This window comes from Aquarana catesbeiana, linkage group LG11 (genome assembly GCF_042186555.1).
Source record: "Aquarana catesbeiana isolate 2022-GZ linkage group LG11, ASM4218655v1, whole genome shotgun sequence".
NCBI classification, from domain to species: Eukaryota; Metazoa; Chordata; class Amphibia; order Anura; family Ranidae; genus Aquarana; species Aquarana catesbeiana.
Window position 1 is genome coordinate 81,328,954 of NC_133334.1, and position 25,806 is coordinate 81,354,759.

The 25,806-nt window shown below is 43.1% G+C and overlaps 1 protein-coding gene across 4 annotated transcripts in view; it reads right to left on the reverse strand.

The window, feature by feature from the left end:
* Positions 1–1,093: 1,093 nt before the first annotated feature.
* Positions 1,094–25,806, reverse strand: part of LOC141112118 (protein phosphatase 1 regulatory subunit 12A-like) — a 38,293-nt gene continuing 13,580 nt past the window's right edge. The window contains exons 4-24 of one of the 4 annotated variants that reach the window (XM_073604586.1): positions 25,373–25,532; positions 23,502–23,646; positions 21,625–21,699; positions 20,560–20,645; positions 20,048–20,172; positions 13,740–13,816; positions 13,451–13,618; positions 13,172–13,248; positions 11,693–11,902; positions 10,264–10,338; positions 10,065–10,155; positions 9,453–9,605; positions 8,911–9,043; positions 8,695–8,825; positions 8,299–8,352; positions 8,058–8,077; positions 7,570–7,657; positions 5,420–5,524; positions 4,844–4,894; positions 4,687–4,737; positions 1,094–2,913 (exon numbers count right to left, since the gene is read on the reverse strand). In XM_073604586.1, coding sequence (XP_073460687.1) covers positions 2,827–2,913; positions 4,687–4,737; positions 4,844–4,894; positions 5,420–5,524; positions 7,570–7,657; positions 8,058–8,077; positions 8,299–8,352; positions 8,695–8,825; positions 8,911–9,043; positions 9,453–9,605; positions 10,065–10,155; positions 10,264–10,338; positions 11,693–11,902; positions 13,172–13,248; positions 13,451–13,618; positions 13,740–13,816; positions 20,048–20,172; positions 20,560–20,645; positions 21,625–21,699; positions 23,502–23,646; positions 25,373–25,532 — 2,162 coding nt within the window. In that variant the 3' untranslated portion in view covers positions 1,094–2,826. Of the gene's footprint in view, positions 2,914–4,686; positions 4,738–4,843; positions 4,895–5,419; positions 5,525–7,569; positions 7,658–8,057; positions 8,078–8,298; positions 8,353–8,694; positions 8,826–8,910; positions 9,044–9,452; positions 9,606–10,064; positions 10,156–10,263; positions 10,339–11,692; positions 11,903–13,171; positions 13,249–13,450; positions 13,619–13,739; positions 13,817–20,047; positions 20,197–20,559; positions 20,646–21,624; positions 21,700–23,501; positions 23,647–25,372; positions 25,533–25,806 lie in introns of those variants that run through there. The other 3 variants (XM_073604585.1, XM_073604587.1, XM_073604589.1) reach the window with 3 other exon arrangements.

The window sequence follows — 25,806 nt, forward strand, 5'->3', positions numbered from 1 at the left end:
GGCGCTGCGCTGGCAAGACATCAAAAAAAGTCCTGCAAGCAGCTTCTTTGAGGTGCTTTAGGAGGGGTGTAAACACCCCTCCTAAAGCGCCCCTGCCCACTGAAATCAACGGGCAGCACCTGCAAAGAGCGAAGTGTGAAAGGGCTCTAACAAAGTACCAGCGAAGCTTAACAAGCAGCTTCTTATGAAGTACTTATATGCCTGTATGAGAGAGCCTTCATTCTTGCTTGTTACACACAATTTGATTAAAGTGCACATGCCATGCATATACTTTAGAGAGTCATATAGAGGGCTAAACCAACATTTAGATTAAGAAAAAAAAGAAAACAAAAAATGATATAAGCATTTCCATACCCCACCGTGTGGTATACACCTATCGCCCTAGATTTTTTACCATCTACTTCACCCAACAGTGTGACTTCGCCATACCCTTATATCTGATTATTTCTAAAAACAGAGATTTAATAATACAAATACTGTAGTATATGCAACTCTACAGTAAGAGGGTTACCAAAGGAGGAGAAGACTGATAAGAGTATGTAAGTCACAATGAAACGGGAAAAAAATAATCTGCTGTTTTATTGCAGGTTTAATCCTGCAATTTTTAATCTGTTATTCACTTTTAGCAATACTTGCATGCTCTTTCTGATTTAATCAGCTTTTGCTACCTTTTTTTTTTTTAACCAGTAAGAAAAATAAAAAGTGCTAAAATTAATTTAAAACACATTAAAATGGCAATGGCTTTGGTTTTTGTATGCAATATTTTGCAAAGACAAAATAAAAAACTTTTTCTATTGACTTACAAATTAAAACATAAAAAGGCTGGATCAAAAGTGCCGCATGCTTCAGCTTTAAAAGTGACTAAATCACTAAAGCTCTTAGCAGATAAAAGTTCTGCAGCCATTTTCATAGCCCCCTCTACATTCAATGCTGTGCCATTCTTAACTGGGAAAACTTCAACATTTTCAGATTGTGTCTAAGCCTGCCTGCTTCCTCCCACCCCCAACATTCCTAAATGCTCATCACTATAAATTGGCTGCCTCGGTGGCCAACAGAAATGTGCGGCACAGTCACTGAGACAGGGAGCAAAGGCTCTTATGGAAAAACAAGATGCCTTTTTTTATTCTATTTGATTTCATAAGAAAAAAATAAAGCTTGACAAAACGGAATAAAAAGATGTGTGCATGTGCGCTAACATATGGTGCGAGGAGCATGGTAGCATTAGAGGTCTCAAAGGAAAATGTGTTGCACACTTGATTGCCCGTTAGGTCTCACTGCTATGCATCCATTGTCTAGCCCAGTAGATGGCTGTCTGTGTAGTACATATTAACAACAGGTACACTTTAAGCAAAAAAAACAAAACAAAAAAACACTTCATAAAATGAACACTTACACCAACAGTGCTGCTATGCTTTCAGGGATGGATCTAACATTTACACTTTCAGAGTAGAGTTAACATGGCTACCCTATTAAAAAATATATATTAATTAAAATAAATAAAATTTTCTCTCCCTGATGAGCACAAAACCTCACAAAAAATGGGGGGGAAAATAAAAAATACATAATAGTCTAGTGTTGCAAAATGTGCTCAAGAAACAGAACATACTGTGTTACCTACCCATACCTGACAGCTTTGCTCCACAACGTGACAAAAGGGAAAAAAAAAAAAAAAAAAACAGTATTGGGGTAAATTCAAACCAAAAGAAAACATACAAAATTTGTGCTCTTTCCACAATGCCGAATCTGGCTGGTCAAAGGTGCTCCCCCACTCATGGTATCTGTGCTCCATTCTATCTCGCTGTGTACACAGGGGATAGAACAGCCAGGACATAATACAGCAGTCAACCCTTCACATCAGTGGTCCCCATCACTCTGAAGCATTCCAACTTTGGCCTCCCCAAAGTCTACAGCCTTCTTCCACAATTCCACAGTACTCCACAAACCAAGGGGGTGGTCATCGGTGAAAAGATGGCTAACATTTATTTGTGCAGTTGTCTTTACATGCAGGCACTGCATCGTTTTTGAAACTGGAATTTCCAGTGCCTAAAGATGGTTCTCCAACGACTTTGAAGATTTCTATAGAACACTTTACAACATGGGCATATTTCAAATCAAAGACATTGCAGATCTTTTCTGTGTCCAACGAAATCTGATATACATTCTCGATAACGCCGGTACTTTGTTAATCTCCAGCCAAGAGTGCTGTATAGAATCAAATGCCCTCCAAGATCTGTAGATGACACTACAAGACGTCTGTGTAAGGCAAGCAAGTTAAACCAATCTTATTGGTTTCATTTTGAAACAAATTTCACCTTTCTAGTCCTAAGCGGCAGTTGATGAGACCACGTAACCCACTACAAGTGACAGCTGATAAGAGATCACATGACTTATTTGTTTCCTTGATGTTCTACATCTTCCAACCACTGTATGATGGCAGCTGATGGTATTTGTACAGATGGGCATTAGAACTAGAATTTTTACAGCAGTGATCAGTTATGAACGTTCACTCTGCTTTGTGAAACATGCCCAAAAAGCCATATCATTTTAACTGCAGATATAATGCCTTTCTTCCCAGATGAGCTTGGCTGTTCTGGGTGTTATCCACAATGTTCCTGGAAGGTAAAGTGTGCTCTGATGTGACAAATTCCAGACAGTCCTCAAGGGTGGCTGTGTGGAAAAGTGGTGATGTGACAGACAGGAGGGGGATGTTTGCATATCCTCGATATCCCGGCTACCTGTAGTAATCTATGTTTGCCCACCTGGTCTGTCCCAGTACTGTGAAACCCAGGAGAGCAGGAAACAGGGACCAGTCCTATTACAAGTGTGCTATTTAGAAAGCTTGCTGATGACTCGAATTAGAGCTCCATTCTCATCTTTCAAGCGCTGGTTATCAGCCTTCAGGTCTCCAAGAACCTTTGGGGAGAAAGAATGCTAAGTTAATGAAGAGGAATGGTGTTTAGACTGCATTCTTTCTGAAACCTGCATGCAAAGTATTAACAAATCACTAACCTGGGAAAAAAGGGTCACATAATGGAGGCACGAAACACAGTTCTCCTGTGAACTTAACCCCATTAAGTGAATTGTGCAAAATAGTTTTAGGTGTACATCAACAGAGAGAATTAACTTAGAGCAGCCTTTAGGTATCCATTGGTAACCGTTCCCAGCCCCAGTCACCTAAAACAATGTAAAGCCGGGTACACACTACAGTTTTTTTTCGTGCAACAAAGCTCCAGATAGAGACACTGCACTAACTATGCGAGGTTAGTCCAGCGATCACCCCTGCTGTGCTATTTTATTCTGACAGGGGGACAGCCCCCCGCCAGAACACTCTGATCAGCTCTCTCTGCCATTGGCGGACATACTGCCCGTGTATACAGGGCTTGAGAAGATCCTAATCTTGCTGCCTGCCTGTAACCTGCATTACGAAGAATGCAGCAGACTGATAAATACTCCCTTGTTTGATTGAGCAATAATTGCAGTAGGGAACAGACCATAAAACACTAGGGAGATTTTGAGTCTTCGGGAGGTAGGCAAATTTAACGAACCCACATCTCTGTATGTAGATTTAGCATTTTATCTATTTATAACAGGCACATTGATAGCACCGAAAATTTATGCAGCGCTGTACATACAGTAAGTTGTACATTCATAATTGGTCCCTGCCCTCAAGGAGCTTACAATCTAAGGTCCCAAACTCACCTTCACACATACTAGAACCAGTTTAGACAAGAGTCAATTAACCTACCAGCAGGTTTTTGGAGTGTGGGACGAAACCTGAGTACCTGGATGAAACACACACGCTGGCACAGGGAGAACATGCAAACTCCAGGCAGGTAGTGCCGTGGTTGGGATTCAAACCAAGGACCCCAGTGCTGCCAGGTGGATGTGCTAATCATAAAGTGCTGCACAAACTGACAGTGCTGTACAAGTACCTGATATAAATAAACTCAAATATGATCAGATTTAGTTTACGTATTTGTATTCTGATAGTTGTTAAGGCTGAATTCCAAGTTTGGCAATAAAAAAAAAAAAAAAAAAAAAAAAAATAAACCTAAATTCCCCCATTCACGCACACTTGATGTCATTGTACGCTGACAGCAGGGAGCCTTCCCCACCATCAGAATACACTAATCAGTGCTGGCGGGACTGATCGATTGAAACACCTGAAAACACAAGTACATTCTGCATTCTAATTGGCTGAAAAACTGAAACAGTAGAAGCCCTGCCTCCCATCCCACCAACTCATCGACAAATGGAGAAGTGCATGAATTGCACTGTGGAGTGTGCAAGCAAGACAGAATTGGACAAAAGCACTTATTTTGGGTGCAGAGACAGCTTTAAAGCATGTAGGGCGGTTGTGCCATATAATGGTAACCAAAACTGCCTGCCATAACCTGCATTATGGGGGTCAGCTTTAGAATAGAAGAAAAGGGGACCCCTAACATCACCACATAACTTGCTCCTCCCTCTAACTTGCCCAAAACCACTGTTTATTTGAATCAGTACCTAAAACAATAATTAGAGCAGTTTGTAATTGTCCAAAAAAAAAAAAGATGAAAATAAATTATATATATATATATATATATATATATATATATATATATATATATATATATATATATATATATATATATATATATATATATATATATATATATATATATATATATATATAAATTCTCCCACCTTCAGCTCTTCTTGTAGCTCAGATACTCTGCGTTCCAGGATCATCTTTTCCTAAAACATGACAAAAAAAAAAAAAATCATGAAATTGAAAAAAAAAAAAATTATGGATCTTTTTGCATAAACCATAAGAAGTGCCACCAAGTATAAAATATCTTACTTTTTTCTCTGTATCGATAAGAAACGACCTGTCAACACACCTTTCTTGCCTCTGAAAGAGTTACAAGAATACAGAAGGTTATTTTTTCATAAATTTATAAATCACATTTGATTGTAAAAGGAAAAGTCTAAGTGAAACTGAATTCAAAGTCATGGCTGCAATGTTACAAGGAAGTATTCATAAATGATAATAAATTGTGACTAAGCAGTACCTGAAAAAAATAAAAATAAATAAAAAAAATTAAAAAATCCTCATTTTTTTTTGGAATTCCTCCTACAAAAATAGCAGTGAACATCCTTTCTGAGCCCATGCCAAACTAGGGATTATAAACCTTTGTGTGCAAAATTATTTTACAACTCAACAAGTAAAAGAATGACTGCATTATGACTCAACAAGTAAAATAATAAAAAAAATATTTTACATTTCAACAAGTAAAATAAAGTTTATTCTTATACTTATCTAGAGATTACCATTGCATTTGAACCTAAATATATTCATGTTGCCACATGCAATGCAAACACTAGACTCTGTATTGATTCAGCACTGAGCCTCCTGTACTGACTGACATTCTCTTACCTGTGTGGCTCTTTCCAATTCTGCTTTCGTGTCATTCACCAGGTTCTGGGTGTTTAGCAGCTGTGAGCGAAGACGTCCATTGTCTCTCATTAAATCTTCATACAGCTGAAACACAAAAAAAGCCAATGAAATGACATCCAAGTGCAAGCCTGGCCAGGCAGTTCTGAGGAGGCTTACATTTGGAGAACTTTTCAAATAACATGTCATTTAAGATACACTGTAGTCACACGTGTTGCATTTATATGGGCTCTAGGGACACAGTCTGCACATATTTTTATCTTGACACTCATCTTCTGTAAATAGATGTATATATTTTTATCTTCAGAATGACTTAAAAGACAAGAAAATGACGGCTCATCTCCCAAGTTTACTGTAGCCATATCCACAACCATTGGAGCTATAGAGGAAGTTTGCATAGCACATACACGACAAGAGTCTGCAAATCCTGCCCATATTCTGGTGGTTTAGAGCAGGGTTTCTCAACTCCAGTCCTCAAGGCGCCCCAACAGGTCATGTTTTCAGGATTTCCCTCAGATGAAGCAGCTGTGGTAATTACGAAGGCAGTGAAACTGAATAAATCGCCTGTGCAAACTAATGGTAAGCCTGAAAACATGACCTGTTGGGGCACCTTGAGGACTGGAGTTGAGAAACTCTGGTTTAGAGTAAACAATTAGATAAAGATAAAGTGATACTAAAGGCTTGTTTTTTGGCTTAAAAATAACAAACATGTCATACTTACCTGCCCTGTGCAATTGTTTTGCACAGAGCAGCCCTCCTTTTCTTGGGTCCCTGACTGGAGCTCCTGGCCCCTCCCTCCTGCAGAGTGACCCCACAGTAAGCAGCTTGAAATGGGGTACTCAAGCCGAGCTGCTGCGTGTTCCCATTTAGACACAGAGCCCCAGCCCCAGCCCCGCCCCCTTTCTCTCCAGATTGGCTCACTCGCTTTCATTGACAGCAGCAGGAGCTAACTTGTCACAATCCAGCCTCTCTTCAAGCTTTTCAAGGGAAGTCTAGGCACCTCCAGCTGCTGATTATTACACAGAGATTAAACAAATCCTCCTACAAAAGTTATACAAATTTGCAGCCCTTTCTGCCCTACAGCCATTCAAAGTGCTGAATTTTAAAGCTTTTCCGAGAGATCAGAATAAAAAATAGGGCGGAAAGCAGAAGTTACAATCTGCAGAGTTTAGTGAGGAAAGCTCTCAAAACCTGATTGGAGGAAAGGAATACACCCCCCCCCCCTTAACACAACAAACAGGAACAGAGCTGAGGCTGTCAAACAGCTAGAGGTCCCTCTCCTGTCACCATTTTGCTCTCGGTGTCAGGAAAACTTGATTCATACGGATAGCAGAGGAAGGAAGCAGCAGACAGAAATTATACTTAGTGCTCTTAAATTGAGACAAGTACACACTATATTCTCCCACCACATGCAACAAAGTACACATTGTTATTAGTTGAAAAGGTCCGACACAGCATTGTGGAATGGTGTAGGTGTGATCTATATTGATTTTTCATCTAAAGCATTGCGCAGCATCAGCGTGGCAAGATAAGGCCACTGATCGGTGCTTTGCCTAGTCTCTCCTTGAAAAGGTTAGTTCGATTAGGGATGGATATTGTTTATTTTATAGCATTATAACCATTCTCAGAGAATGGGTGCAGGAACTCCCCCCTTCTGAGTCACCCTTCCCCTCTGTCCCCTACTCACCTCTGAGCACTGTCTCTTGGCTCCATCCCCTACCCACCTCCCAGTACTGCCCCTTTTTAGAGAATACAGAACCAAGTAATTTGTGTTACTAGGTCATTTGTATGAAATTTGATAGACCCCACCCCAGCAACAACAGACCCCACCAAAGCAATAATAGATCCCCCACACAACAACAGACCCCCCCCCACCCCCCAAGCAACAATACCAACCCAGCAACAACAAATCACCCAGCAGCCAGCAACAATAGACTTCTCTCTAACAGTAGATCCCTCCCAGCAACAATTGCCACCCACAGACAACAGACCCCCACAAAAAAAAAAAAAAACCTCCAGCACACCTTGCCATAATACTATCAGTGTTGGAGGTGCCTGAAGTGCGTTACCCCACGTTCCGGCTGAAAAAAAAGACCTGTATAACACTATTTAAACTTTTGCTCTGAACTTACTTTTTTGAAGTCCTTAGTGTCCCGATGTTCAGCAGCAATGGCTGCTTCTATGCGGCTAGCCGTGTGTGCGTTGGAAACCGCGTCCGTTCTGAAAGATAAAAAAGGCAGAGTGTGCACATCCCATGCTTTGCTGGCACTATGTAAAAAAAAAAATTCCCAAAAGTATCAGAAGTGGAGATTGATGTTGATAAACCTTTTCAACACAAGCCAACCCCTTCCCTTCCCAAATCCACTAGCAGTAGTAAGTGTAGAGGAGAGCTGCCAGCTTCTGGTATACACCTATGTGAGCCGACGACAGGAGGCAAGTATCAATAGCAAGCTTTAGTATTAAAAGCTAGCATCTATATACTCAGTACTTTTAGAAAAGATTAGTTATCTCAGAAGAATTCGACCCTGAATATTTATTATACCAGTTATGGCACAGAATGGTAACTCAGGGAACATGCATTAGGTATTTAAAAGGAAGCACAGATACACATAGCACTTACCCAGAACTAAGTCCATCTACCTGGGGAAAAAAAAAAAAACAATTCAATTACACAGCTTGTAGGCAATATTGAATAAAGTTGTGTTAATAAGCATATAATCACAGCCACTTACTTACCCATATAAAAGCACCAGAGCCGTGAAGCATTAACAGATATAATACTAATGTTATAACACAACCAAGTACTCGCCCACTTAAGATCTGCGTATTTACTACTACAAGAGGTAAGAATGTCAATGCACCTGAGGTCGCAAACTCTCCTCTGCTTCGTCTTCTTCTGAATCCTCTTCATCACTCTATAAAAAAATTATAAAAAAATGGAATAGCATATGTTCCAAAAAAAGTTACATTTCCACTGGTCGTTTTTTAAGCACATTGGCTGCCATTTGTAAAGCTCTGTATCATAAAAGCCATCAAATGGCTCATCCAGAAAATTTACAGATGATAGTGAAGAAAAGATGTTGTCCTCCACAAAACAGACTGGCTCTCAGATATCAGAAATGGTCTACGTTATACCTAGAAAGTGGTAATCCTACCCTATAACGCACACCAAAAAGTCAAGAGCTTCCTTAAAGAACTTTCAGTGTCATGCCATGCTCTATTAAAGAACATTGTTTCCCATATTTCCAGATTCTTACATGTCTATTGGTCTGTGGGACACCAGTAGACCTCCTCTTCTCTCTCGGTCTCCTTCGGTCCCGCACACCAGCTTTGTTTCTACCACCTTTCTCGTCACTTTCTTTCTCGTCCTCGTGGGACTTCTGCATCTCTGTGGGTGACATTCAACTGAATTCCAGTACCCCAAAATCAGTGGTGCATAATAAAATGGCCAGTTAGACGACATTAGCACTAACCTTTGCTTTCTAGGCTTTGGCCTATACCGCGTCTGTGGGACCCAGAAGAGGTTGGAGCAGAGTCTGGTGTAGTCAGTCCTAGAAGATCAGATTTCTGCAAGTTGGCAAGCCGAGACCTCCAGCTGACCTCTGTCTGCACAAAAAAAAAAAAAAAAAAAAAATACAGGAACCAATAATGTGTCAGATTCTAAACAAATTCTCATTTTAAGGCCAAAACAGACAAGCAAATTTCTTTCCTGCAACCTGTGATTGCAGGATAGAAATTTGCTCTGACTCCCCCATCAACACAGTGGGGCGGGAGAAGCTGTCCCCATCAGGAGAAGACAGTGAATATTGCTAGCGGCTATAGCAGCCACTTGCAATAATCATGTGTAAAATCTGGCAAGCTGGTTGTACCCAAGCCGATCTATTGATGATTTCTATGATTTGAACCATCTATGGCCAGCTTTAGCTTCATCAGTCTTGTTGCAAATGAAAAGGAAGTCGCTATTGGCAAAATCAAATTCAAATTCAATCTGGCACACCCCCAACCATTTACGCACCCCTTCTTCACCAGTCCGACTACTCCTAGCTTGTGGTTGGTTGTCTTTAGTAGTGTCCTCTTGGTTCTTCTCTGGCTCGGGTTCTGTTGGTTTGTTTTCTTGTTGACCTTTGATGACCTTTTCTGCCTCTTTCAGATCAGTGAGAGTCACTCCCTGTAGAAGCAGAATGTAAAGTCTTAAAAACTGGCCTAGAGAAATCTTAAAGGGGTTCTGTGTTTAGCTGAAGTTGTCCTAAATGATATCATTAAAGATGTGCATGCAGTTCCATAGTAACCATTTATTTAATGCAGTGGACAGAACTACCCTCCTTCTTGAGAGTCAGGGGTTGTCAGTCAAAGCTGAACCAGATGAAAGGTGGCCAAGCCATTTAACCTCTCAATAGTAACAAAGTGAAGATTCATATTTAATACACAATGGAAGCTGGTATAAGGAGAAGAGCTGTAACCATTTCAGGAAATAATGCAGCTGAAAGCAATTAAAGATTTAAGGACATGGCAGCTGGCAAGAACAAAAGGCTTGGCAACTCTATAAACTGACTTATCAGTTGTGGAAAGAATGTTTGTACAGCAATAGCAAAGAATAAAAAGTGCTTGTGACGGTGAAACTGCTCACCTGAGTGGAACGGCGGGACTGTCGTGCATGACGAGACCGCGCCTTTCGCTGTGCCTCCGCTTCCTCATCCCTCACTGGAGTCAAGTAAGACCTGAAATCAGAAAACACTCCATGTGAATCTCTTAGCGAGCCAAAGTGCACAGTTATTGTTACATTCTAGGTAACCAGAAATGTGGAGAATGCCCAGCCGGCTGGCTACCTGCGCCTCTCTTTGGTCTCAGAGTTGGTTGTAGGTTCTAGATTTGTATTAACGGTTTTTGCAGTTTCTGTATTCCTATAAGAAAGAAGACAAAGAAGCTAAAACATATTGTCTTGCCAGCTGCTAAATAACTGTGTTCTTCTAAAATTTAGACAAAATACACTTGACATTGTCCTCTGCACTCTGGAGCAGCAGTAGACAATTTGTGAGGCGAAACTTGAAATGAGATTCAAAAGTTTGTTCTTAGGGTCTCTAGACGGTGTCAATTCTGCTGAGTTTAATGGGAAATCTACAATGGCGAACTGACTAAGGAATCAAAGAAAACTGTCCTACTGGCACTGGAGCCCCACAATAAAGTACATCTGGCCATAGACAAATGCAGGGTTACTGTTGGCCTTCTGAAAATGCCAGTTACATGGCTGGATTCCCTTCTTAGTCACTACCTGAGAAAAAACACCCTTACAAGGGCCAAGTAAAAGATAAAAGAAACAAGAGGCTCCACCATCTACGTGTAGACTTTAAACTCACACGTAAAAAGCAAACAAAAGCATGTAACATCCTCCTGTGGCATCTGCAAAGTTTGGAGGTCAGGTATAGCAGAGTAGCTCATGCAAGCAGCTGTGAACTGGTGGTTTGACAAAGGGGCAGTCCTGATGCCCCAAAATACGTAACCATGTCCCCCCGCCATCCACATCACTGCACTTCTGGTTTCGGCCCGCTGCTGCTGGTGCGTTCCATGCTGGTTTCCACTAGTGACTCAGATCCCAGCCACTTCCTGCTTCAGCTCCTGCACCATCCAGCAATGCCTCCATGACGAACTCTGCTTCCAGACACAACTCTGCTATATTTGGCCACTACCTTTCAGAGCTCTGTAGATGCCAAAAGGGGATGTTATAAGCCTTTTACACACGAGTGTATTTAAACCCTTTAATTGTTCTTATTAAAGTCTACACTCACAGCTGGTGGCGCCCCATTTCTTTCATCTTTTACAGCACAGAGGCATTATCCTATACTCTGCCAGAGGAGCTGCAGCCATCTTAAAGTAAACACCCAGAATTATGAACATTACAATGTGACTCTTTTCAACTGCCTTTAAGCCCCTATCATTTTCCTGCAAATAGAACCCAAGTCTTTTCTGCGCTACAATTTTCTGCATTACAAGTGCCAAGTAACTATCATTTTCAGAGGCTTGACATGGTCCCCCCCCTTTTTTTTTTTTTTTTTTTAAAGAAAAACTGAACTACTAAGTGAACAATCTTCATAACCGGGTATAAGTCTAGTTGTTATTCAAGTTGCATTATCTGACACGCTTATATGAAAGGTAAGAAGCTTTATAGCAGAAGTTGAAGTCCACACATTACCATGTGTATCATTACAGACTTCTAGGAAGGAGGAAGTATGCAGAATCAAGCCAATTTCATGTTGCTACCTTCCAAGTGAATTTAGTGTGGTGTCTGCCTGGTTCTTAGCAGTATTTGCACTTGTCACAGGAGCCTCTGGTTTACTAGATAATGGTTCTCTTTTCGGAAGAGTGGTTTCAGGCCTTGGCAACAAGAATTCTCTCCTACGGAATGAGTTAAGCCCTTCATCTCCATCATTACGCTGGCGGGTGAATGACCCACGGCTAAACTGAGATTCTCTGTAAAAAATAAAAAAATAAACTGCAAACAATGTGGCTGATTGATGCACTGCAAGAAACAATTGAACTACATAAAATATACTGTACAATAACACACAAAGATCTTTGGCTATACTCTGCCACATACCATTTCTTCTCATAACTGAAGATTATGTATAGTTCTACTGAAAAATGAAGGGTCATGGCATCATGGCAGTGAGAAATCTGGATGATCTAGGGTAGGTTTTTCAGCACCCACTTTTAGCAAACTGAAAGATTTTAGGTGTTGCTACTTTGGTGACCTAAGGCTCATTTCACACCAGTGCTGGGCATTTTGGGTATGTTTTACATGCATTTCGGGGAAATCTCAGATGCAGCCAGCAGGATTTTTTCTGTAATGCACTGCACCTAAAACCCACCAAAAACACACAGGTGTGAATGGGGCCTTAAAGTAATACTAAAGTCTCTTTTTTTTTTCTTTAAAAACAAACAGGTTATACTTACCTGCTCTGTGAAATGGCTTTGCACAGAGCAGACCAGATCCTGCTCTTCTCAGGTCCCTCCTTCCTGTCAAGTGCCCCCCCGCAGCAAACAGCTTGCTATGGGGGCACCCGAGCCAAGCCGTAGCTCCGTGTGTCCATTCAGTTTCGGCCCTGCCCACTCTTTCCTGATTGGCTAACTGACATTGATTGACAACAAATGGGAGCCAATGGCGCCGCTGCTCTGTCTCAGCCAATCAGAAGGGAGAGTCCCGGACGGCCAAGGCACTTGTGTACACCGCTAGATAGAGATGGGCTCAGGTAAGTATTAGGGGGGCTGGGCTGGTACACACAGAAGGTTTTTTATCTTAATGCACAGAATACATTAAGATAAAAAACCTTCTGCTTTTACAACAACTTCAATTCTGCTATATGGCTGTAAGTTATGATTAATAAACTGATGCCAATAATGGAGGGCAGTTATTCACAGCAAAGAACCGGTTTTCTTACTTCCTGTTCACCACTGTAAGCCCTATTTTAAAAGAAAGTCTTTACCAAGAGACATATATAGGCTGCCCTTGTTAAATTCCCCTGAAACTGCCAGTTGTCTGGCTGTCATTCTGTTCTCATAAATTCTGAACTTTTTCAGTTACTGACCCAGAGCAAGCACAGAGATAAGGGTTATTTTAGTTCTCACTGACCCTTGATGAGCAATGTACTGAAGCCAGAGTTAACCAGGAATTCATAAAAAAGTGAGCAATGGATATATTTCTATTTCTTTCTGTACAGGCTCTTTTTAACACCCACTCACCTCACATTTTCCTGGTTACCAAGCAGTTTCTGACTTGGAGTTACCCGTGCTAAACGAAGTTCAGCCCCAGTCTTTTCCTACAAGAAATATTTTACAGTCAGTGGCAGTTAGCAGCCTAGAAGCAAAGTCATAAAGAGCAGAGAGTTGGGAATGAAAAGTGAAAACAAGTAAAAAGGCCCCAAATCCACCGAAAAGAGGGAAGAGAAATTTTGTAAAAGCTGGAAATAAATAATTAAAGTGGAATAACGTTCCAGTAAGATGGTCCATGGTAATACACACTCTGTCTGCTATCTGGGAGCTGGAGGCAGATTTAGGCAATGCTGCCCTCCTGCCTTCTTCGGAGGTGGTGCCAGAACTTAGTGCGCCAGAACTACCCGTCTTCCTTAGAGAGGCTCTCCATGAGCCCAATGGAGGCTCAGATTTCTCCTGTTCCTGGACAGTCGGGGTCTACAGAGAGCAGTGTACATATAAGCTATTGAGGACAAGTATCAGGGTATTCTACTTGGCCCCTTTCATGGGGAGAAAAGGCTACAGAGAACATATGATCCCATGTTGAGATTGTTCTCACCTTCTTTGCTGCTGTTCCAGAAAGGTTCCGCAACTGATTGTTCAAGTTGTTGATTCTTTCTTGAGCTTTTACTTTTTCTGCAAAAGGCGACCAATATTATAAACATAAAATACACATCAAACACAATTATAACCTCCACAACATTGCCACATATCTAAAATTTAAAAAACATTCTTCTAAATGTTTTTTTAAAGGATTGTTAGTAATCACGTGGCCGCTCATTGTACCTGGGTTTGGGGCACTGATGGTATTGGTGGAGACTCTTTACTGTGCATGGGTCCCTTACCCGCACTTAAGCTGGCCATAGATGGTTAGACTCTCGGCCCGTTCAACAGGGACCGGCCCAGACTTTTTGCATGTGATTATTGCCAGCGGCTATTGCTGTTAGCAATAATCACTATATTATCCCCAAGCCCCACCTCTGTGGGAGGGATTCCCCCCATCAACACTGACTGTGTTGATGGGGGAACGAGTGATTTGGAAAATTGCATAATCTTTAGCCTGCTTAAATTTTTCTACAGAACTTGCAGTACACCCTACTGCTGTAGAAAAACCAGAGTTAGACTTATCGGTAACTCTGTTTCTAGGATTCGTCCAGGACAGCACTAGAGAGAGATAGGCTCCACCTTTGGAGGCAGGAAACACAACATTCAGATCTTTAAAAGGCAGCTTCCTTCCCTCTTCCCCAGTCTTTAACCATGAACTTCCCCGGAACGGCTTCTGAAAGAACAAAAACACTTGTCCAAAGTTATAACAGCATATAGGGAGGGAATCCCTGCTGTCCTGGACGACTCCTAGAAACAGAGTTACCAGTAAGTCTAACTCTAGTTTTCTCTAGTCGTCTGTCCAGGACAGCACTAGAGAGGATCGACGAGAACTTACCAGATTGGGGGTGGGGGACTACTGCTTGGAGGACTTTTCTCCCAAACGCTTGGTCTTGCGCTGAGATAAGGTCCAATCTGCAATTCTTCATGAAAGTCAAGTAGTTTGACCATGTTGCTGCTCAACAGATTTGTTCTGGCATCGCTCCAGCTCGCTCCGCCCAAGAAGCCGATAGCACCCGTGTGGAGTGAGCCATGGGGAAAAAGGGGCATTCCTTTTTTTAAATCTTGTAAGCTTCCACAATAGGTTGTTTAATCCACCTTGCGATTGTGCCTTTCGAAGCTTGGAACCCCAATTCCTTTCCCGAATGCAAAATAAATAGAGCATTGAATTTTTGAATGCTTTTTCGACAATTCCAGATACCATAAGATACAGGCTCTCGCATCCAGTTGGTGGAATTCTGATTCCTTTGGATTGGTTGGGGACCCACAGAAAGAAGACAAAGCAATTTCCGGAGTCCTGTGGAATTTTGACGCTACTTTAGGCAAAAAACCTGGGTCTGTACGTAATACCAGCCTGTCTTCAAAAATTTGCAAGAAAGGCTCCTCAATGGAAAGTGCCTGCAGTTCGCTAATGCGTCTAGCTGTGGATATGGCCACTAAAAAGACAGTTTTGAGTGTGACCCATTTTATGACCAGCTCTTCCCTTTGTGACCATTTTATCCAACCTTGCAATACTGTCGACAGGTCCCATTTTGGCAGAATTTTGAACGGAACAGGTCTAATCCTAGCTAACTCCTTAAAGAAACTGCTAATTAGCGGGTCTAACACTAGGGGTTGCTCCAAAAAAAACGAAAGGGCCGATATCTGCACTTTTAATGTGCTAATGGCCAGTCCTTGATACGCACAGTCTTGTAAACACTCCAAGACGGCTGGGATACCTGCAGACACCTTCTTGGTATCCAACCATGAACAGAAAACTTTCCAAAACAATATAAATTGCTTGGGTTACCTTCTTTCTGCTAGAAAGATGTGTGTTCACCACACTGAGAACCCCTTAGACTTCAGGAGGCTTTCTTCAGACACCAAGCTGACAATTTTAGGGTCTTTATTTTTGGTAATAGAACTGGGCCCTGGGACAGAAGACACTTCCTCTTGGACAGCATGAGTGGAGGCTCCTCTGTCAGGCGTAACAGCGTGGAAAAACACAGCCTCTTCGACCAATGCGGGACCACTAAGATCATTGTGGTGCGCTCTTGAACAAACTTCCTTTAGACCAGAGGAATAAGTTTGAACGGGGGGAGGGGGCCATTTGTTACGCCCCCTTGGCCCCCACTTTTCTTTCCAGCAAGTAGTACACTGGACCCTTGGCATTTGATGGCGAACAAATCCACCCCTGGAAGGCCCCATTTCTCTACTATTAGCTGGAAGATTTCCCTGTTTAGTGACCATTCTGACTCGTACACTTGGTGTTGGTTCAGAAAGTCCGCCAGGTGATCGTCCACTCCCTTTAGATGGACTGCGAATATTCACTTCAGGTTCCTCTTGGCCTAAGAAAAGATGGTGCTCGCTTGTCTGATTAAGGACGGACACCTTGTTCCCCCATTGTTTGTTTAAATAAGAGACTGCTACTACACTGTCCGAGAGGACTTGTACGGGGTGACTTTTCAGCTCTCTGGCAAATGCCCTTAGCGCTTCCCAGATAGCTTGCAACTTCCTCCTTAGTTGATCTTTGGGACTGTGCTTTCTCCCAGAACCCTTGGGCTACTCTTGACCCCCAGTGGGCCCCCCAGCCCCAAGCACTGGCATCCGTGGTGATTCGGACGGACACCGGAAGAGACCAGAATAGACCCTGCACAAGGTTCTCTTTGTCCCTCCACCACCACAGAGACCTCTTGGTCTTTGGAGATAGGCAGAAGGTCGTGTCCAGCGATTCCTACGCTCCGTCCCAGCTGTTCAGGATATTTGCCTGGAGACACCTGAAATGGGCCCTTGCCCATGGTACTGCAGGGATTGTTGCTGCCAGGAAACCCAGACCTGACATAGCTGAAGGGATGGAAACTGGCAGATTGTTCTGAAAAAAAGCTGCTGTCGCCTTCACCTTTTCTACTTTCTCCTCTGTGAGGTAGATCTTCTGTGTTACTGAGTTCACCAAGAACCCCAAGTACTGGTTAGGTTCGACTTCTCCCTGTTTCTCAACCACCCCAGCTTTTCCAGAAAAGAAAATGGCCACCCACAGATCTCCTTGTAATTGGAGCACGGAGGGTGCAAAAAAATAAAAAGGTCGTCTAAGTATGGGATGACCAATATCCCTTTCAGTCTCAGGGGGACCAGTGCCTCCGCGAGAATTTTCATAAAAATCCTGGGGGATGAGGACAGGCCCAATGGTAAGGCTCTGCATTGAAAATGTTAGACCTGCTTTCCCCACTTGATTACCACCCTCAAAAATTTTTGAGATTCTTTGTGGATCGGGATGTGTAAATAGGCGTCCCTCAGATCGTGGGAGGCCATGAAGCAATCCGGGGGAAGAATTGACTTCACCATAAAGATTGTTTCCATCCAAAATTTCTTGTAGGTCACCTATTTTGTTTAGTGACTTCAAATTCAATATTAGGCAGAATTTGCCCGATGGCTTCCTTACTACAAAAACGTAGAAACTGTGGTTTATTTCTCGTTGTGGCACTGCAATAAGAACCTGCTGGTCTACCAAGTCGCCAATTTATGACAACAAGGCTGTCGTCTTCTGAGGATCCCTGCGAGGCGTGGTTTCGAACGTCCTTGCGGGTGGAGTGCCCTTGAACTGGATTCGATAGCCTTCCCTGATTATCCTCAGTATAAATGCATTTGGGGTAGTCTTTTCCCACTGTGGGAGGAACTGCCCCAATCTACCTCCCACGGGAACCAAGTCACTGGGATTTGGTGGTTTTCTTAGGAGAGGAAAACAGGACACCTTTCTGCTTCCCCCTTCCCCACGGTTTCTTACAGGTTGACCCTTTAGAGGTCTGTCCCTGTGACAGCCTTTGTCTTTGGAGGCGAAAAAAAAGTTTCCCTGGGGCTCTCTTACTTTTGATAGGAAAAGCCTTTTTCTTGTCTGCAGTATGGTCTAGAACTTTTTCTAGATCTTGCCCAAACAAGAGGTCTCCTTCAAATGGGATGCCACACAGCCTAACCTTTGAGGCCGAGTCCCCCAACCAGGATTTTAACCATAAAGCCCTTTGAGGGGAATTTATTAGGGCAGCGGTCTTTGCCGATAGCTTGACCAATTCAGCAGACGCGTCTGCCATATAACCTGCCACTTTGTGCAGCATGGGAACAGAATCAAGAATTTCATTCCTGGAGGTCCCACTTTCCAAATGGCCCAGTAACTGGTCCAGCCAGACATCCAAATTACGAGCCACTATTGTAGCCATTGCTGGTTTCAAATTTGTCATGGCTACTTCCCATGACCTTTTCAGCATTACCTCCATCCTCTTGTCCATGGGTTCCCTAAGGACACCCATGTCCTCAAAGGCGAGGCAAGTTGATTTGGCGCACTGGGAAAAGGCTGTGTCCACTTTGGGCACTTTGTTCCAAATACAGGCGGAATCCTCACTGAAGGGGAATCTCCTCTTCAGACTTTTAGGAAAAAATAAGGGTTGATGCGGGGGGGAGGGGGATGGGGGGACACGACTGCGGCTGGTTGTTTTGGGGTTTCAAGGTTTGACAGCGTCGACTTAATGGCCTTCATTTCTTTCTGAACATCAGAAATCAATTCTTTGGATGCCCCCGTTGCCTCCTTGTAAACCAATTTATCAATACAGGGTTTACAAAGGGGCTTGTTCCACCCTTCTTTAAATTTGTTTGTACACCTCTTCTTCCCCCCTGACCTCTCCAGTTCTTTGGACTGAGCCTGAGACAAGAGAAGGAGAGAAGAGAAGGGAGGCAAAGGAAGGGAAAAAACAAAGACATGACTCTTTAGCCTGCATCCCATCTCAAAAAAAGGGGGGAGGGCAAAAAAATGGGTGCTACATTGAGCCATTACCCCCCCCCCCCCAGCCCTGTAGGTCAAAGGCACCCCCACAGTGTCCGCCTACCTGAGCTGGGCCGGCACATGGTTCAGTTGGATCCATGCTGTCCTCCGTTCCTTGCTGGAGCATCTCGCTGTGGATCAGGACCGTCCTGTGGCTTTAAAAAAAAGACCGTCATGGCTCTGGCGTCCATGCTCGTTGCGTGACCCGGAACCGGAAGTGGTGCACTGGAAGTCCCCACCCTCCTCCTGCCTTCCACAGGCCGGAACTCGAGGCCTACGCCCGCTCCCGCTGGACTCATGCCGGGATACCATAGTATCCAGCCAGATCGCCGTGAGCCCCGTGCGGGGAACGCCAGCTCTCCCCGGGCTATCCTGGAGGAGGACACCGGTACCAGCTCCTCTGCAGCCTGACCGGGGGACTCAGATGCCTGCCATCCTTTCCAGGTACTTGCAGACCTCCTCCCCTTCTCCCTTAGGTAGCCCCTAGGCTCAAGGGAAGGAGAGTTCCATCCAGCCTCCTCCTCCAGTGGAGGAAACACAAAGACTGGGAAAGAGGGACGGAAGCCGCCCTTTAAGGATCTGAATGTTGAGTTTTTTGCCTTCGGAGGTGGAGCCCATCTCTCTTTAGTGCTGTCCTGGACAGACAACTAGAAAAAAGACAGATAGATATCGGACATCTCTAAACAAATCTTGGGTGGGCTCGGAGGCGTAGCCATCTGATGCTTCACAGACTGACTACACAGAACTACAGGAGTGCTGTACGACAGCTTAGCATTCTGAATGTGAAAGTGCACATAGATGGGCTGACGACGTTGCCATAGGATTTTAACGCTGGTTAGCATTGTAACCCACTACCAAGAAGAGGAACATGCTGGCAGGATCAACAGGTATTTGTAATCAATTCTTACAGAAATAAAAAGAATGTAAACCTACAGTGAACATAGAGAGAGACCCTTCACTCATTTCTTGTTTTGTACGAGTGTAAGCTCACCCAGCATTGATGTCATTTTTGGTGTATACCAAGGTGGTAGATTACCATTTGTCATCATATAGCTCTCTGGCATTCCAAATGAGAGAAAACCTCACCCTGGTTCCTTTCACTATACCTCAAAAAACCATAAGGATCCCTACTTGGTTTGAGATTGTAAATTGGAGTTGCCCTTAGTCCTCCTTCCCCAGGTGTCACTCCCTAGAAGTTAATGTACTGTGCTTTGCGTAAAACCAAGCCAAGTTTTTTACCATCTTAACAAAGGCTTGTAATTCCTTTGAGATCTACCCTCAATGATTCCAAACAGCAGTCCAAGCAATAAACCAACCCACCACCATTACCCAAATCTGATCCATTAATTTTGGATTTAATATCTTAGCAGGGGAAGGAGAAACATTTATGCTAAACAATTCCTTATTAACACTCAAACTCCTATAAACTACAAAATCCCTTCTTACTGCATGGATGACTACACAGAAAAAAGGCTCACCTGATTCAGCATCAGAACCAGACTCATCAGAACTGGAGGCAATTGACTGGGTGGCAGGTATGGATGTGGCGAGGGGCTGAGCACGGGGTTCCTTGTCCTGTACACGTAGCGCAAACTTCTCCTGGCTGCTCAGACGAGAAATAGAACTCCTATTTGAGAAAGGAGCGGAGGCAGGGAGCATGCAGGGGTCAGTGCATGGTGCCCCGGGCTACACACCACGTGTCACCCAACACAAATAGTGAGAACACACAAAGATCACACTGTGAACAAACCTCGCCGTGCACCACAATCTCCCACGTGACACTAACTAGTGCAGGACAGAGCACACAAACCAGTGAAAAAATCACTGTGACATCCACCACCTCCACCGTGACACGCTGCATGACCCACATGTGGCCATCGCTTTCATGCAACACAATCATCGTGTAACACACAGCAATGCTGCCATGCCACACTGTCCATTCCAACACAATTTGCATTCATCACTTCAAAACAGTATGATCAGTACAGACCTTCTTGTTCTACTAGCTGCGTTCTGGTTTGGGGGGGTTGTCTGGGTCATAATCTGTGGTGCAGTCTTCATTTTCTCCAAACGTAACTAGAACATAATGCAAAGACATAAAAAGCCAAGACTAAGATTATAAAAAGTGCCATTTAAAAAGTGTCATTTTTAATTTTTTTTTAAGAATTATACTTACCTAGGTGGATGCAGCATCGGTCCAATGCTGCATCTGTACCACGTCGGCTCTAAGACAGAGCTGAGCGATCAAAAAACACTGACCGCTTGGTTCTCAGTGCTCCCTGAGCAGAGAGCTGGTGACAGCTGGTCACCGCTGTCTGCTCTGCCCAGACCCAGACCCAGCCCCCCCCCCCCCCCCCCCAACCTCCACCTGTGCTCACTGAAGCACTGGGCTGTGAAGAGGCAGGAGTGGCTGGCTGGGTGCCGCTCAAGGCATGTGGGTGAATCCCGACAATATGGGTGCAATCTTTCTCCAGCCTGGACTGGCATCAGCCCACTGTCAGTTGAAAACGGGTCACAGGAGTGCAGATCCAGGGGAAGAACAAAGGTTTTCTGCAGTGAATGAAAAACATTTCCCATTTTATAAAGATATGTTATATAGTGTAGTGTAGCTGAGTGCAACCCAGTGTTTTCTATAAATTGCCCATTTTAGGCTTAGGACAGACTAGCTCCAACGTCCATAAAAAACAATCTTGTATTCAGAGAATTATGAACGCTGCCGTACTGGGCATCTTTTTGAAAATACTATCTGAGTCACCTTCTGAGTGACTAGCCTGGAGCAGTCATACAGCGAGTGAATACCGAATTCTTGATCAGCATACTTGTTCTGGTTAAGTGACCCAAAGTAAGAAGCCACTGGATAAGCATGACAGCCAAACACAATGACAACGTTATCAAATAATCTTATTTTAATCTCTGGAAACGTTACTTTGTATGTAAACCAAGTTTTAGCAGCAGGTCCCTCAGAGGCAAGTCAATGTCAGAAAACCTAGTCACATAAGTCAGCCCCACTGACAAGTATATCTAAACCCCATGAACAGACCCAAAATCTTCTCACCTCACTCTGTTTGTTCTTCAGCTTCTCCAGCGCAGACTCTAAACCATCATCTGCAACATCAAAAGGCGTCTGACCCTACAAAAGTGGAAAGAGCTGTCTGAATAAAAACTGCAGAAAATTGAAGCTGGCTTAAAGCGTGCCTCTAGATTGCTAGATCTACTACTGGAAAGCAAGACAAACACATTCATAAGAAAAAATAATTGCCTATCTTGTATACTTATATGTGTACTTGAAACAGCGCTAAATAGTTGTTTGATCTACAGCAAAGAATTAAGAAGTGCAGTGGTGTATAGTAAACACATTTTACCTTTTAGCAGTTTAGTATAAAAAGGATGAAAGGACATTGCTTATTCTTGTTATCGGCCTTTGCACTTTGATCTCAGTTTTATTTAATGCAGGTGTCCATTTACACATATTTATTGCCAACTGTAGATAACTATAGAGAGTTGTAGACAAACTCCAATGGCGGTGAGAAAAAGCTCAACACTGCATGCAGGGTGCAACAGATCTTTTAAAATTACTTGCTTAGGCATAACTGGACAAACAGGTGACAAAGCTAACAAAAGGTTATTATTTCACTGCCCTTCCTTACAATATCAAACCTGTCTCAGGTAGAGTTGTGCATTAAAATGTATTTAAAAAAATCAAAAACAAAATTAAAATAGATTGCATCTTACCTGTCCTTAGATAACATACATGCATTTGTTTTCTTTTTAGTTTGTTTTTCCTCTCTATATATTTAGTATTCCTGTTACAAACACATTTACTGTGCCTGGGCTCACTTATTCCACAGTATCCATGGAGGAGCAGAGTTGTCACCCTAGGCTGCGCACCTTATTTGAACATTAAATATGTAATCGTCTTTACATCTCTATTACATGAGTGGCACGGGATTTGTAGTTTACAGCTTAGAAAGCTGCTAACATTGTTTAAGATTTACCATATAGGGGGCGATGTCTGTGCGCCTTATGGACTGAACATTGACCCGTCGCCAACTAGCTGACACACGCTGATGCTCTTGCATTCTGGGAGTTGTAGTCCACTCCGTGCACGCTCAAACTCCCGGTGGGTGGAGGAGCAGCACAGTCAGGGAACTACAGCTCCCAGGATCTTGGAGGCAGGGAGCGCCAGGGAGTCGGGACTTGGCACCAATGTGAATGGCTCCGGCTGCAACTTTGCTTGACCCCAGGAAAGGAGCAGGCCGTGCAAGGACCTGCTGAGGTGAGAGACCCTGACACCCCAGTGTCCACCCAGTAACCTCAATATAGCTCTCAACACTGTGGGTCCTGCTGGGAGCGGAGCCTGCCATGGTCTGTGGGCCCTGCTGGCCTATGTGTCCTAATGGCCTGTAGGTCCTGCTGGGAGCTGGCTATAGCCTGTGTCCCACAGGCCATGGCCAGCTCCCAGCAGGACCCACAGCCATTTGGTTCAGAATATTTTTTTTCTTGTTTTCCTCTTCTAAAACCTAGGTGCGTCTTATGGAATGAGAAACGCGCTATATTCTATTCACAGCAAGTGACAAAGACAAGATAAACATGTATTTTCCTGCACTTGAAGAAAATATACTAAGCCTAAAATGGAAAAACTAATACAGCCACCACATCTAAGGACAGGTAAGCTGTAATATACTACATTTTGTTACTGGGTTTAGATATACTTTTAAGACGTGAGAAATAATGCAACAATGGTTCACAATAGTAAGTGGTAAATGGAAAAAGCATGCAAAGCAAAAGCACCAAAGAAGACATGGCATACGCAGCCAGAGGGGCATCTAGACCTGACACACATTGGATGCATACCGCATAGGTGTACAGAAACAGCCATGGCTGAGCTGAGGAAGAAAAAGCAGTCGGTGAGGAGAGCGCTGACCCCCTTACCACTTTGCTGACAGCCTCCATGTCACAGAGAGCCTCAGACAAGAGCCGGCAAGCTTCCTCCTGGCCCCAATGAGCAGCCCCGTGAAGAGGTGTCCATCCGTCAAAGTCACGGGAGTCCACATCAGACCCCAACTGGATGAGCAGCCTAAGACAGATATGAAGAGTGAGCTGAGCAAGACATTTGAGATACATAAACGTGTTAAAAAAAATAAGACCAAACACAAGTTGAGTCATACTGAGAAATTGGATGAAAAGATGTAGTGATAATATAAAATGTCACTTCACTGCCCAGCACAGAATATTCCCTAAAATAAAACTAAGCAAAAATAAAAGTCAAATTTATATTTACTATGGTTATGTCACATGGTGGAGTTGTCGCTCTGCACAAATAATTTTGGGACGCAATATTAACATTAGCGTGGTTTCTGTATAAGATTTACAAAAATACAAAAGTCAGTAGCAAATATTTAATGCAAAAACAACTATTATAAAATATGACCGATGAATACTATTAACCAGTCTGTTTTTTTGGTAATTAATCAATGTTCTGCAACATTTTCAGCCTGCTGGAAGAAATAAATCTGGTCTTCAATAAAATCCTGCTTCTATCTGCAGTGGTCAAACACTACCTATTGCACACAATGCAGGTCAAAAAAATCCATAGTACTTGTCCATACTGCACCTCTTTCAAGCTCTATACAAGAAATGGGCTTTAAAATGTTGACACGTTGGTATAGGGTCCCTATGGCCCTTCACAACATCTTTCCACGCACATCCTCTCAATGTTGGCGCTGTTCTCGACATGAGGACACTTGCCTCCATGTGTTTTGGACCAGGGCCTAATATTTAAACTTATGGATGTTCAGTTGGCAGATGATCCTGCAGCATATCTGCTCCATTTGACCCCTACGTTACCCAAGTGTTGTAAATGCTCCCTCACAATACAGCTACTTAGAGCTGCCAAGGCCCGCATTTCGCATTTCTGGAAGCAGTCTATGGCTCCCCCTTTAGGTGTTTGGCCACGTAAACTAGGAGAAATTTACAGAATGGAGGACATCCTCGCCTCTGCACATGGTAGAAAACAATAGTTTCCCAAAACCTGCTTCTATTGGACAGAATATACTTTTTCCTCCAGTTGTGGTAGACCTGGCTACCTAGAGTAGGCTTAGACACCTCACCTCGACTGACTATGCTCCCCGATTTGCAACATAAAACAGAACGCTTCCCCACTTGTACGATTTTTTTTGCTGCAGGAGCTGCCTTTTCTGGATTTGGCAGATAAACCTACAATTGTGTTTCCTCTTTCCTCTCCCATCACATCCCTTTTTTTTTCTGTTTTTCTCGACTCTGACTTCAGCTGCACAATGCAGCCTCCATAGCGAGGAGAGACTAACACTGGCCGTGTTAACCCTTTTATATATGCACTAGATCTGTTAATTTGTATACATAGGGATTTCGCTCTCTCCTTGTGTCTTGTTTGCCTAGGATTATATAATGTTTGGGGTCTTCCCCTCTAATGTGGTGTAATTTTTTTCTCTTTGATTTCCTTTTTTATGGCATATTGTATTCTGCTAAAAATTTGGAATAAAGTCTATAGTGCACACAATGCAGGTCCAAAAGGTCCAGATACCCAGTGCACACAATGCAGTTCACTACAACCACAGCTCTTACCCAAATCTGTAATGTTCTAACTGCAAAACTTGATTCGGATACAGCAAACCTATTCATCTTCAGGACTGGCATATATTATGTGAATTTACCGTATATTTTAATCTTCACTGACAAATTACAAAAAAAAAAAAAAAAAAAGTCTCTCCATTCTTGACTCCGCCACCTGTGTCCTGATACAGTACATTTCAGTGATGTCTCACCTAATGACCTCTGTGTAGCCCTTTGCAGCAGCTACATGTAGAGGTGTAGCTCCAGTGGTTGGGTGTCTGATATTCTCAATTTTTCCATTGTTCAACCAACGTCTTGCATCTCTCAGCATCAGCTCCTCTTCCTCCTTCTTTGCAGCATCTAGATCCACACCTAAACAAACATAATGTCAGTTATGATTAAATACTGGCTGATCAAATTGCAGTATGTGCATCCATACACTTGGCATGGGTAATATAATGTTAGCATGTATGTGAAATTATTGCAATGAAAATAAAAGCTCTCGAAATATTCATCAGTGCTTGTATGATGAGGACACAATCCTTAATCCACAGTGCACTTTTATTAAACATGGGTGGGTCCCAGTTTGTTTCAACACAGATACTCCAGACTGTAAATCACCCACCCTGTGCTCCTTGTTGCTGGG